The sequence below is a fragment of the Aquarana catesbeiana genome, linkage group LG08 (genome assembly GCF_042186555.1).
Source record: "Aquarana catesbeiana isolate 2022-GZ linkage group LG08, ASM4218655v1, whole genome shotgun sequence".
NCBI lineage: Eukaryota > Metazoa > Chordata > Amphibia > Anura > Ranidae > Aquarana > Aquarana catesbeiana.
This window is the reverse complement of record NC_133331.1, coordinates 15,690,061-15,705,166: the sequence shown is the minus strand read 5'-3', so window position 1 is coordinate 15,705,166 and position 15,106 is coordinate 15,690,061. Positions and strand designations below refer to the sequence as shown.

The 15,106-nt window shown below is 41.4% G+C and overlaps 1 protein-coding gene across 1 annotated transcript in view; it reads left to right on the top strand.

Annotated features, from left to right (window-relative positions):
• The window catches only part of LOC141105601 (tetratricopeptide repeat protein 12-like), a 163,211-nt gene that overhangs the window by 136,468 nt on the left and 11,637 nt on the right, over positions 1-15,106 (top strand). The window contains exons 12-14 of the mRNA XM_073595545.1: positions 2,996-3,073; positions 9,204-9,306; positions 14,082-14,188. Coding sequence (XP_073451646.1) covers positions 2,996-3,073; positions 9,204-9,306; positions 14,082-14,188 — 288 coding nt within the window. The remainder of the gene's footprint in view (positions 1-2,995; positions 3,074-9,203; positions 9,307-14,081; positions 14,189-15,106) is intronic.

The window sequence follows — 15,106 nt, the reverse complement described above, 5'->3', positions numbered from 1 at the left end:
ATACTCAGGTAGGCCGTGGTGTTTATACCATGATCAATTGGTACTAAGGGGCCCAAAGTGTGCCAAGAAAATATCCCCCCCCACCATTACACCCCCCATCACCAGTCTGAACCGGTGATACAAGGCAGGATGGATCCATGCTTTCATGTTGTTTACGCTTAATTCTGTGTTTACCATCTGAATTTCGCAGCTGAAATCAGACCAGGCAATATTTTTCCAATCTTCTATTGTCCAATTTTTGGTGATCATGTGCCAATTGAAGCCTCAGTTTCCTGTTCTTAGCTGACAGGAGTGGCACCCGGTATGATCTTCTGCTGCTGTAGCCCATTTGCTTCAAGGTTGGGTGTGTTGTGTGCTCAGAAATGGTATTCTGCATACCTTTGTTATAATGAGTGGTTATTTGAGTTACTGTTGTCTTTCTATCATTTCCAACCAGTCTGCCCATTCTCCTCTGACATCAACAAGGCATTTACCTCCACACAACTGCCGCTCACTGGATATTTTCTCTTTTTCTGACCATTCTCTGTAAACCCAGAGAGATGGTTGTGTGTGAAAATCCCAGAAATACTCAGACCAGCCCGTCTACCACCAACAACCATGCCACGTTCAAAGCCACCTAAATCCCCTTTCTTCCCCATTCTGATGCTCGGTTTGAACTTCAGCAAGTCGTCTTCACCACGTCTAGATGCCTAAATGCATGGAGTTGCTGCCATGTGATTGGCTGATTAGCAATTTGTGTTACCAAGCAATTGAACAGGTGTACCTAATAAAGTGTCCGGTGAGTTTAGGTGCTTTGATACCAAAGAATCATAAATCAAATCTTTAAATCGATGTGCTATGACTCTCATAAACCATAAATCAAATTGTATACTTTTACCAGAAAAAGGAACACAACACATCCATAAATATACATGTGGTCATGTGCTTATAAAAGACAAGGCTTTTTTTTTTTTTTTTATGTTTACAAGTTTAAATTTAATATTTTTTGCTAGAAAATTACTTACAACCCCCAAACATATTTTTTTATCGGAGACCCTAAGGAATAAAAAGTGTTTCTTGTGCTCGCCGTTTTTACAGACAAGCCCGGGAAACGATCTGACAGTTGGTGTGGCCGGCCATAGAGGTGAGCAGAGACTAGATCGTCTCTAATCACCTCTATGATCTGGAAAGACCAGAGTAACATCCTGAGCTCACTTCTAGGGAAACCCATTTTATTTATTTTTTAAAGCAAAAGATCAAAAATATATATTTTTTTAAATCTTTTGCTCAAAAGTAAAGGAGAGATTTGGGGTTTAATAGACCCCAGATCTCTCCATAAAGAGGAACCATCATCCGTTATTTCTATGACATGGGATGTTTACATTCCTTGTAATAGGAATAAAAGTGATCAAACAAAACTGTTTTTTTTTTAAATTCATTAAAATACTTTTTTTTTTTTTTTTATTACGTTTGAAAAACCACTGCGCACATACCATGTGACATAAAAATATTACAACGATCGCCATTTTTTTCCCTAGAGTCTCTGTTAAATGTGCTGTTCCCTCAAAATAACTCAACACACGGCCATTAATGTCTAAACCGCTGGCAACAAAAGTGAGTACACCCCTAAGTGAAAATGTCCAAATTGGGCACAAAGTGTCAATATTTTGTGTGGCCACCATTATTTTCCAGCACTGCCTTAACCCTCTTGGGCATGGAGGTCACCAGAGCTTCACAGGTTGTCACTGGAGTCCTCTTCCCCTCCTCCATGATGACATCACAGAGCTGGTGGATGTTAGAGACCTTGCGCTCCTCCACCTTCCGTTTGAGGATGCCCCACAGATGCTCAGTAAGTTTTGGGTCTAGAGACATGCTTGGCCAGTCCATCACCTTTACCCTCAGCTTCTTTAGCAAGGCAGTGGTCATCTTGGAGGTGTGTTTGGGGTCGTTATCATGTTGGAATACTGCCCTGCGGCCCAGTCTCTGAAGGGAGGGGATCATGCTCTGCTTCAGTATGTCACAGTACATGTTGGCATTCATGGTTCCCTCAATGAACTGTAGCTCCCCAGTGTCGGCAGCACTCATGCAGCCCCAGACCATGACACTCCCACCACCATGCTTGACTGTAGACAAGACACACTTGTCTTTGTACTCCTCACCTGGTTGCCGCCACACACACTTGACACCATCTGAACCAAATAAGTTTATCTTGGTCTCATCAGACCACAGGACATGGTTCTAGTAATCCATGTCCTTAGTCTGCTTGTCTTCAGCAAACTGTTTGTGGGCTTTCTTGTACATCATCTTTAGAAGAGGCTTCCTTCTGGGATGACAGTCATGCAGACTAATTTGATGCAGTGTGCGGCGTATGGTCTGAGCACTGACAGGCTGACCCTCCACCCCTACAACCTCTGCAGCAATGCTGGCAGCACTTATACATCTATTTCCCAAAGACAACCTCTAGATATGATGCTGATCACGTGCACTCAACTTCTTTGGTGGACCATGGTGAGGCCTGTTCAGAGTGGAACCTGTCCTGTTAAACCGCTGTATGGTCTTGGCCACCGTGCTGCAGCTCAGTTTCAGGGTCTTGGCAATCTTCTTATAGCCTAGGCCATCTTTATGTAGAGCAACAATTCTTGTTTTCAGATCCTCAAAGAGTTCTTTGCCGTGAGGTGCCATGTTGAACTTCCAGTGACCAGTATAAGAGAGTGAGAGCGATAACACCAAATTTAACACACCTGCTCCCTATTCACACCTGAAACCTTGTAATACTATATATATATAACAGTAACATTTTTGGGAGTTTCTAGTAATCTTCTAGCAAAAAAATACAGATTTAACCTTGTAAACAAAAAAGGCCCATAAAAGGCACTGGATATATAAAAATCTCTGTGTCAGCAGTCTCCTGAAGCTCATGCTTAAGCTTATGTCCTCCTAATTTTATGATGTCATTAGGAAGATATATGATGGAGAGATGTACTATTAATTCCTGTCTCATTTTTCTATTTCACAGATCTCAGAGCTGCTCTTTGTGGGTGGGAAATATTACCGACCAGATCACAGAAAAGCTACTGAGAGATGCATTTAAATGGTGAGCAGATCTTCCCGTTCTTGTCTCAGTTATATAATACTTGGGTTCTTCCATCCCAAAGCTGAGCGTGCCGTTGTATTTCCGACTAATATTTTTGCTTCAAATTCTTTAGAGGCTGGAAATTATGGATGGGAAAGCTCTGCCTAAAAATGATTGTCTTTACCGGGATCAGCACCATAAAACTTTACCATGGTGGCAATCCCTGTAAAGAATATCTTTTTAGACAGAACTTTTCCATTCATATTATTCAAGATCAAGATCCAAGGTAAAAGAAATGATCAGTCTATAATTTTAATGGTCGGTTTATTTTAACAGTGAGAGACAGAATAACAACAAGAATAGCCAGAAAAACGCATTTCAAAAAAGTTATAAATTGATTTGCATTTTAATGAGTGAAATAAGTATTTGACCCCTTCACAAAAACATGACTTAGTAGTTGGTGGCAAAACCCTTGTTGGCAATCACAGAGGTCAGACGTTTCTTGTAGTTGGCCACCAGGTTTGCACACATCTCAGGAGGGATTTTGTCCCACTCCTCTTTGCAGATCCTCTGCAAGTCATTAAGGTTTCCAGGCTGACGTTTGGTAACTCGAACCTTCAGCTCCCTCCACATATTTTCTATGGGATTAAGGTCTGGAGACTGGCTAGGCCACTCCAGGACTTTATTGTGCTTCTTCTTGAGCCACTCCTTTGTTGCCTTGGTTGTGTGTTTTGGGTCGTTGTCATGCTGGAATACCCATCCATGACCCATTTTCAATGCCCTGGCTGAGGCAAGGAGGTTCTCGCCCAAAATTTTACAGTACATGGGTACATCCATCGTACCTTTGATGCGTGAAGTTGTCCTGTCCCCTTAGCAGAAAAACACCCCCAAAGCATAATGTTTCCACCTCCATGTTGTTCTTGGGGTCATAGGCAGCATTCCTCCTCCTCCAAACACGGCGAGTTGAGTTGATGCCAAAGAGCTCGATTTTGGTCTCATCTGACCACAACACTTTCACCCAGTTCTCCTCTGAATCATTCAGATGTTCATTAGCAAACTTCAGACGGACCTGTACATGTGCTTTCTTGAGCAGGAGGACCTTGTGGGCGCTGCAGCATTTCAGTCCTTCATGGTTTAGTGCGTTACCAATTGTTTTCTTAGTGACTATGGTCCCAGCTGCCTGGAGATCATTGACAAGATTCTCCTGTGTAGTTCTGGGCTGATTCCTCACCGTTCTCATGATCAGTGAAACTCCACGAGGTGAGATCTTACATGGAGCCCCAGACTGAGGGAGATTGATAGTTATTTTGTGTTTCTTCCATTTGCAAATAATCGCACCAACTGTTGTCACCCTCTCACCAAACTGCTTGGTGATGGTCTTGTAGCCCATTCCCAGCCTTGTGTAGGTCTACAATCTTCTCCCCAACATCCTTGGACAGCTCTTTGGTCTTGGCCATGGTGGAGAGATTGGAATATGATTGATTGATTGCTTCTGTGGACAGGTGTCTTTTATACAGGTAACAAGCTGAGATTAGGAGCACATCCAGTAAGAGAGTACTCCTAATCTCAGCTCCTTACCTGTATAGAAGACACCTGGGCGCCAGAAATCTCACTGATTGATAGGGGATCAAATACTGGATATTTTTGTTGTTATTCTGTCTCTCACTGTTAAAATAAAATGATCATTTCTTTGTCAGTGGGCAAACATACAAAATCAGCAGGGGGTCAACTACTTTTTTCCCTCACTGTATTTGTCTTGACAGATGGTTTTCCAGCGTCTCGTCTGGCTAAAAAAGAACCTTCACAGAGGAGATGCTGGAATCCATTTGTCAAGACAAATACATCCTGTAAAGTTATTATTAGCGCGCTATCTCAAACCAATATTGTGTGAATGTAAAAATCACGTTAATCATTGATATCCTGCCATATCAAACAACCACTGCCATATTTTAAAAAACAAGTTTTCAGAGTGCAAAATAATGTCCGAATATTCATATAATAAAGTGCAAATATAGTGCAAAAAATTAATATAATAAACATTTCCTAGAAGTGCAAAATGCAAGATTTCACAAAATGAATGACCATATTAAATAGTAAAAAATTCATGCATTAAAAAATGAAATAAAAAGTAAAAAATAAAAGCGCAAACAAAGTCCATCCAGGTACAAGAAGAGTGCTCTTGTGCCAAAAGCAACTTTAAATGAAGTGCTTCAGTGTCACCACCGTGCTCATAAGTTAATTCAAACATGTTCAGAATGTTTTTTAAATACATATACTTTTATTTTTTGGTAAATACATAAAAAAACATCCTTCAGTCCAGTTATCTCTGTGTATGGAATTTGACTTTAATATTCCACGCTGCATTCTGGGTGATCCTGTACTGAGCAACGTATCAGAGGACATCAAGAAACAGACAATGGAGTTAATTTTAACGCTACTTATCCACAAAGGACCGAGCTAATGAGAGGAAACCCCAACTCTTTAGGCTGCATTCACACCTGAGCGTAGCGTCTTTGAGCGCTTTTACTGCGTTTTTTCGGGCGTTTTTACGCGTTTTTGGGCTTTGGCATTTTTTTTTATTAGCCAATAGAGAAAACTATTATCTATTGCATCATTTGTTGCTAGGTATTTCAGGTTTTTTTTTTTTTTTTTTGCTTTTCATTAGCTTTTATTTCTTCTTTTATTATTATTCATTTATTATAATGTTTTTTCGTTAGGGTAAGGGGTTCGAGTTCAGTTTATGTTAGGTTTAGGAGTTGGGGTTAGGGTTATTTATTACTATTTTATTTATTTTTTTATTTATTATTATTATTAGACGAATAATACATGAATAAATAAATGTAAAATAAATACACACATAAAAATCATAAATAAAAAATAAATAAATTCAATAAGTTAATACGAAGTAACAATAAATAAATAATTAACCCTTAACTTTTTAAAAAATAAAATAAAAATAAATAACTAAAACCCTAACACAAAAATTATTATTGATAATGTATTTTTTTGTTTGAGTTTGGGTGTTATTTTATTATTATTAATAATAACAATAATGTATTTCATATTTTTTAAGGTTAGAGGTTAATTATTATTTATTAATATATTATTACATATTATTCATTTATTTTACTTATGATGATTTTTAGTTATTTGTGTACTTATTTTACATTTATTTATTCATATATTATTACTATTTTATTTTTTACTTTTTTTTTTTTCATTTGAGCAGAAAAACATGCAAAAAACGTGCGAATGGCGCGTTTCCATTCATTTCTATGGGAATACAAACGTGCCAAAAACTCCCAAATCTACCCGATTTGAGCAAAACAAAAAAAAGCTCCAGAACTTGTTTGAGCTTCAGGCCTTTGCCTTCAGGCGACTTGGAGTGGAGATGTGAACCATCTCCATAGAGAATCATTGATCCTATTTTTTTTCTCCTCCAGCGTTTTTGAGCTTCAAGCAGATAATCACTCAGGTGTGAATGGGGCCTTATAGTCTGCAGGTACAATCTCTCTGCCTCAGGGAATGGCCTGCAGTCTGTACCATGGATACTTGCCTAGCGCTTCACTTTTTTCACATCTTGTTATGGTGCAGCCTTATTCCAAAATTGATTAAATTCGTTATTTTCCTCAAAATTCTACAGACAATAGCCCATCAGGACAACTTGAAAGAAGTTTGTTTTGAAATCTTTCCAAATTTATTAAAAATAAAAAATCCCATGTACTTAAGTATTCACATCCTTTGCCATGACACTCAGGTACATTCTGTTTCCACTGATCATCCTTGAGATGTTTCTACAACTTGATTGGAGTCCACCTTTGGTAGATTCAGTTGATTGGACATGATTTGGAAAGGCACACACCTGTCTATATAAGGTCCCACAGGTAACGGTGCATGTCAGAGCACAATCCAAGCCATGAAGTCCAAGGAATTGTCTGTAGACCTCTGAGACAGGATTGTATGGAGGCACAGATCTGAGGAAGAGTACAGAAAAATGTCTGCAGCATTGAAGGTCCCAAATGAGCACAGTGTCCTCCATCATCTTTAAATGGAAGAAGTTTGGAACCACCAGGACTCTTCCTAGAGGAGGCCACCTGGCCAAACTGAGCGATCGGGGGAGAAGGGCCTTAGTCAGGGAGGTGACCAAGAACCCGATCGTCACTTTGACAGAACTCCAGCATTTCTCTGTGGAGAGGGGAGAACCTTCCAGAAGAACAACCACCTCTGCAGCACTCCACCAATCAGGCCTATATGGTGGAGTGGCCAGACAGAAGCCACTCCTCAATAAAAGGCACATGACAACCCACCTGGAGTTTGCAAAAAGGCACCTGAAGGACTCTTAAACCATGAGAAACAAAATTCTCTGGTCTGATGAAACAAAGATTTGTACTCTTTGGCCTGAATGGCAAGCATCATGTCTGGAGAAAACCAGGCACCGTTCATCACCTGGCCAATACCATCTCTACAGTGAAGCATGGTGGTGGCAACATCATGCTGTGGGGATGTTTTTCAACATCAGGAATTGTGAGACTAGTCAGGATCGAGGGAAAGTTGAATGCAGCCATATACAGAGACATCCTTGATGAATACATGCTCCAGAGCGCTCTGGACCTCAGACTGGGGTGAAGGTTCATCTTCCAACAGGACAACGACCCTAAGCACACAGCCAAGACAACAAAGGAGTGGCAACGGGTCAACTCTGTGAATGTTCTTGAGTGGCCCAGCCAGAGCCCAGACTTGAACCCGATTGAGAGGTCCTGCAAAGAAGAATGGGAGAAACTAACCAATATTGATGTGCCAAGCTTGTAGCATCATACTCAAAAAGACTTGAGGCTGTAATTGGTGCCAAAGGTGCTTCACCAAAGTATTGACACAAACACACACACCCCATAGGTTGAACTTGACTGGTGTCTCAGCCTCACCAACCATGTAACTTCTGTACATGGGATTTTTTTTCGTTTTTCATTTTTAATAAATTTGCAAAGATTTCAAACAAAGTTCTTTCACGTTGTCATTATGGGGTATTGCTTGTAGAATTTTGGAGAAAATAATGACTTTAATCCATTTTGGAATAAGGCTGTAACATAACAAAATGTGGAAAGTGAAGCGCTGTGAATACTTTCTGAATGCATTGTAAGCACTTTGTATTGTCATTTAATTTCACAGAGTTTTTAAAGCCATGTGTGTGTGTGTGTGTGTACTGTGTGTACTGTATGTGTGTGTGTACTGTATGTGTGTGTGTACTGTATGTGTGTGTGTGTATAAATTGTGTGTATACTGTGTGTGTATACTGTGTGTGTGTGTGTGTGTACTGTATGTGTGTGTGTGTATATACTGTGTGTGTGTGTATATACTGTGTGTGTGTGTGTGTGTGTGTGTGTGTATACTGTATGTGTGTATACTGTATGTATGTGTGTGTGTGTATACTGTGTGTGTGTGTATATACTGTGTGTGTGTGTGTGTGTGTATACTGTATGTATGTGTATATACTGTGTGTGTGTGTATACTGTATGTATGTGTATATACTGTGTGTGTGTATACTGTATGTATGTGTGTGTATACTGTATGTATGTGTATATACTGTGTGTGTATATACTGTATGTGTGTGTGTATATACTGTGTGTGTATACTGTATGTATGTGTATATACTGTGTGTGTATATACTGTATGTGTGTGTGTATATACTGTGTGTGTATACTGTATGTATGTGTATATACTGTGTGTGTGTGTGTGTGTATATACTGTATGTATGTGTGTGTATACTGTATGTGTGTATACTGTATGTATGTGTGTATACACTGTACACTTCTGTACTGAAATATCACCTTCAGCGTTGAGCCATCTTGTAGGTCGGGGTCTTACCAAAATATCAGGAATCTTCATATTCATAGTATTCTGTTTCCGGTGCTCACTGGCTTTACACGCTCAGTTTATTAGGAGTACTCCGAGGTTTTCAATGATCTTAGAATTCTGTGTTGTATCTTTTGGACCATCTTCCTGCTTCTTCACATCTGGCAGAGAAATACTCGGGTCAGAACATTACTGGACTCCATTGATTTGCTGGTCAAATAAAATTCTAGATTCTCTTCCAGATATTTCATGTCTCTTTACAAACCCATGAATTGTTCTTTGTTGTGTATTTCCTCTCTAGTTATGGAGAACTGCACAGCATCCGACTGCTTGGTGAACGTTTTTGTGCTTTTGTGAATTATAAGTGTCCTGTCGCTACAGCCAAAGCACTGGAGGGACTGCAGGTAAGTGAGACCCACCCCTTCCAATAGATGTAGGGAGGCGGGGCAGTGACATCATACTCTGCACCTCATCCAATCAGAGAATCTGTACCCAACAGTCAACCTATTGTGTTCACAATGAATGAGGCTGCTCAGCACAGGACTCAGATCGGTGTAGAAATGGTATAGTAGCTGTGTAGTAGCAGTCTAATAGTGGTGTAGTAGTGGTGTAGTAGCAGTCTAATAGTGGTGTAGTAGTGGTGTAGTAGCAGTCTAATAGTGGTGTAGTAGTGGTATAGTAACAGTCGAATAGTGGTGTAGTAGTGGTATAGTAGGAGTATAGTAGTGGTATAGTAGCAGTTTAATAGCGGTGTAGTAGTGGTATAGTAACGGTGTAGCGGTATAGTAGTGGTGTAATAGCAGTCTAACAGCGGTGTAGTAGCAGTATAGTAGTGGTATAGTAGCAGTCTAATAGCAGTGTAGTAGTGGTATAGTAGTGGTGTAATAGCAGTCTAACAGCGGTGTAGTAGCAGTATAGTAGTGGTATAGTAACAGTCTAATAGTGGTGCAGTAGCAGTGTAGTAGTGATGTAGTAGCAGTCTAATAGTGGTATAGTAGTGGTGTAGTAGTGGTGGTGTGGTAGCAGTCAAATAGCAGTGTAGTAGTGGTATAGTAGCAGTCTAAAAGTGGTGTGATAGTGGTATAAGAAACAGTCTAATAGTGGTGTAATAGCGGTGTAGTAGTGGTATAGTAGCAGTCTAATAGTGGTGTAGTAGTGATATAGTGGGAGTATAGTAGTAGTATTGTAGCAGTGTAGTAGTGGTGTAGTAGCAGTCGAATAGCAGTGTAGTAGTGGTATAGTAGTAGTCTAATAGTGGTGTAGTAGTGATATAGTAGCAATCTAATAGTGGTGTAGTAGTGGTATGGTAGGAGTATAGTAGCGGTGTAGTAGTGGTATAGTGGAGGTCTAGTAACGGTGTCTATACAGCGATTTCCATCTTCTAGAGGGATCCCACAGGTATGGTATATACCTGTGTTTTTACAACATTTAAACATTGTTTTTGGAAGAACAATGTTTAAACATCTTATGCATCAATTTTTATAACAACTTTTTTTCACACTTCTCTTATATTTTTTGGCTCAACATTTTATATCCCCTTTTTTTCTTTTGGCAAAAACCGGTGTAGTCACCATCCACCTGAATGAGTGGTGGAATCCATTAAATATGTTAATGATCTGTGGTATCAATCTGATATGCTAATTGTTCAAAGGTGGAGTCTGTATAGGTGTGTGTGTGTGTGTGTATATGTGTGTGTGTGTGTATATATATATATATATATATATATATATATATATATATATATATATATATATATATATATATATATATATATATATATATATATATATATATATATATATATATATATATATATATATATATATATATATATATATATATATATCTTGCCATATCTATTTAAAACTAGCTACGACTAAGGCTATTGGCGAAACGCGTCAGCCATTGTTTTACTGTCACTGTGATGTACCAATAAACAACACTTCAAGGATTTCAGTGTTGCCGGCTCTTCTTCTTATTTATTATAGTATATACATAGTTATATTAGTCCAAGCTGCAGGCAAACTACAAGTCCCATCATTCCAAGGTGGGCGAGAGTAGTGGGCAGATTTTCTAGTTACAACTTTACATACAGGAGGCAGAGATCTGCCAGCATTCAGACCGTCCTGCGTTGTCTGACTGATTGGTACAATGGGCCTGCTTCAGGCCTTAGCCATTGCTTTGACAGTCCTGGGAAAGAAGTACTGTGTGTTATTTTATTTTATCCGGGGGGACTTCAGGTTCAGGGGGGGGGAGGGGCGTCATTCACAGAGATGGTTTACATTCTCAATGACAGTCACACATTTTCAAAATGCATGACACCACATCATTCGGAGTTCAAGCCTACACACAGTCATAGGCCACCTTCCTTAAAGGGGTTGTAAACCCTCATGTTTTTTCACCTTAATGCATCCTATTTAATAAAAAGAGAGGATTTTTTTTTAAGTATTATATATTTTATAGTATTTTATTATTATTATGTATTTTATACTGTTTTTTACAATTGTGCTCATAAGTTTACACACCCTGGCAGAATGTATGATTTCTTGGCCATTTTCCAGAGACTACGAATGATAACACAAAAACTTTTCTTTCACTCATGGTTAGTGTTTGGCTGAAGCCATTTATTATCAATCAACTGTGTTTACTCTTTTTTTAAATTATAATGACAACAGAAACTACCCAAATGACCCTGATCAAAAGTTTACATACCCCAGTTCTTAATACCGTGTATTGCCCCCTTTAACATCAATGACAGCTTGAAGTCTTTTGTGGTATTTGTGGATGAGGCTCTTTATCTTCTCAGATGGTAAAGCTGCCCATTCTTCTTGGCAGAAAGCCTCCAGTTCTTGTAGATTCTTGGGCTGTCTCGCATGAACGGCACGTTTTGAGATCTCCCCAGAGTGGCTCAATGATATTGAGGTCAGGAGACTGCGATGGCCACTCCAGAACCTTCACTTTATTCTGCTGTAGCCAATGACAGGTCGACTTGGCCTTGTGTTTTGGATCATTGTCATGTTTGAATGTCCAAGTATGTCCCATGCGCAGCTTCCTGGCTGATGAATGCAAATGTTCCTCCAGTATTTTTTGATAACATACTGCATTCATCTTGCCATCAATTTTGACCAAATTTCCTGTGCCTTTTGTAGCTCACACATCCCCAAAACATCAGCGATCCACCTCCGTGTTTCACAGTAGGAATGGTGGACCTTTCATCATAGGCCTTGTTGACTCCTCTCCAAATGTAGTGTTTATGGTTGTGGCCAAAAAGCTCAATTTTTGTCTCATCACTCCAAAGGACTTTGTGCCAGAAGGTTTGAGGCTCGTCTCTGTGCTGTTTGGCGTATTGTAAGTGGGATACTTTGTGGCATTTGTGTAGTAATGGCTTTCTTCTGGTGACTCGACCATGCAGCCCATCTTTCTTCAAGTGCCTCCTTCTTGAAACAGCCGCACCACATGTTTTCAGAGAGTCCTGTATTTCACCTGAAGTTATTTGTGGGTTTTTCTTTGCATCCCGAACAATTTTCCCAGCAGTTGTGGCTGAAATTTTAGTTGGCCTACCTGACCGTGGTTTGGTTTCAACAGAATCCCTCATTTTCCACTTCTTGATTAGAGTTTGAACACTGCTGATTGGCATTCTCTATTCCTTGGATATCTTTTTATATCCCTTTCCTGTTTTATACAGTTCAACTACCTTTTCCTGCAGAGCCTTTGACAATTCTTTTGCTTTCCCCATGACTCAGAATCCAGAAACGTCAGTGCAGCACTGGATGAAAGATGCAAGGGTCTGTCAGGAGTCCAGAAACTCATTGACCTTTTATACACACACACTAATTACAAGCAAACAGATCACAGGTGAGGATGGTTACCTTTTAATAGCCATTTAAACCCCTTTGTGTCAACTTGTTTGCATGTTATCAGGCCAAAATCACCAGGGTATGGAAACTTTTGATCAGAGTCATTTGGGTAGTTTCTGTTGCCATTATGATTTAAAAAGAGTAAACACAGTTGATTGATAATAAATGGCTTCAGCCAAACACTAACCATGAGGGAAAGAAAAGTTTTTGTGTTGTCATTCATATTCTCTGAAAAATGGCCAAGAAATCATAAATTCTGCCAGGGTATGTAAACTTATGAGCACAACTGTATATTATGTTTGTATAGAGGGGGACCCCTTCTTTCAGTGGGGGCCGGGGCAGTTGCCCCTTTTGCTGCCTTATAAATTTGGCACCGATTGTGTGGAGTTTATAGGTTTGAGGAACCACCATCAGAAATGTTATGGAGGTTCTCTCGGTGGTGGGAGGTCGGCTAGTTGGATGTAGCAAATCTCAAAAAAATTACATGGGGATTCTTTTCCATGTTTGATACATTGCTCCGGGCCTGGGGAGGATTTGAAGAGCCACGATCAGAAATGGTTAGGAGGACCTCATGTGGTGGGAAGCATTCTAGAAATGGAAGAGGATAATTTACAAGTTTAGTGTGACACATTGTTCCCAACTTTTGGTGGATTTATTGCCTTTCCTCTAGAAAATCGTTTTTCTATGTTGTAGAACAGGAAATGGCAGTCTGGGAGATGGCAATCTGGGAGATGGCAATCTGGGGCATGGCAGTGTGGGGGGTGGCAGTGTGGGGGGTGGCAGTGTGGGGGGTGGAAGTGTGGGGGATGACAATCTGGGAGGTGACAGTCTGGGAGGTGACAGTCTGGGAGGTGGCAGTCTGGGAGGTGGCAGTCTGGGGGGTGGCAGTCTGGGGGGTGGCAGTCTGGGGGGTGACAGTCTGGGGGGTGACAGTCTGGGGGGTGGCAGTCTGGGGGGTGGCAGTCTGGGGGGTGGCAGTCTGGGAGATTGAGTTGGATGGCAGTGTGGGGGATGGCAGTGTGGGAGATGGCAGTCTTGGGGATGGCAGTCTTGGGAAAGGCAGTCTGGGGGGTGGCAGTCTGGGGGGATGGCAGTCTGGAAGATGGCAGTGTGGAGGGATGGCAGTGGATGGCAGTGGGGGGGGATGGCAGTGGGGGGGTGGCAGTCTGGGGGATGGCAGTGGGGGGGGGGATGGCAGTCTGGGGGATGGCAGTCTGGGGGATGGCAGTCTGGGGGATGGCAGTCTGGGGGATGGCAGTCTGGGGGATGGGCAGTCTGGGGAAATGGCAGTGCGGAATGACAATTTGTTCTTCTACCAACAGGGTAAAGAAATTGAGAACACAAGATTAGTGATCCGGTACCCAGACAAGCCTTACCGACCCTCCACTGTGACCACGTCTGATGCCCAGACCAAGCCAGCTGTAATAAAGTGAGTTTCCTGAATTAGATGAACATTGCAGTGAGAACACTCCTGAACCCCTAACTCCTAAAGTGCTATAGTTCACGATTTTGTGCAATCATGCCCACTACACCGAGTTCCTGGAAGTCGCATGCTGTTGTCTAGAATGATAAATAGAGTGATACGGGCTCATTCACAGCATAAAGGTGCGTCCGTGTTCCCATGTGAGCCTATTCATTTCAGTGCATGGGAATGTGCAAAAAGTAGTGTGTATGTATTCTGGGAGTGTCTGGTGCAGACGTCACATCTGGTGTGCAGCGTGGAGCAGCAGGAAGGTGAACGGGGTCCGGACTGGAGCGGAGCAACTAGCAGACGCCACACGTGGTGTGCAACATGGGAACGCTATGGCAGAAGGTGAGCGGGGACCGATGAGAGAGAGGACTGAGCGGCAGAGGATCAGCAGAGTTAAGGGACCAGAGCAGGAGAAACTAGCAGATGTCACACGTGGTGCGCAGTGTGGGAGCGATATAGTGGGAGGCCAGCAGAGCTGGAGATTACTACTGAGCATGGGATCAGCAGAGCTGGGGGTTACTATTCAGTGGGGGATTAGCAGAGCTCTGGGTTACTACTGAGTTGAGGATCCGCAGAACTGGGGGTTTCTACTGAGTTGAGGATCCACAGAGCTGGGTGGGTTACTACTGAGTTGAGGATCAGTAGAGCTGTGGGGGTTACTACTGAGATGAGTAGTACTCACTGAGCATGGGATCAGCAGAACTGGGGGTTACTATTCAGTGGGGGATTAGCAGAGCTGGGGGTACTACCGAGTTGAGGATCCGCAGAGCTGGGGGTTACTACTGAGTTGAGAATCAGCAGAGCTGGGGGTTACTACTGAGTTGAGGATCTGAGCTGGGGGTTACTACTGAGTTGAGGATCCGCAGAACTGGGGGT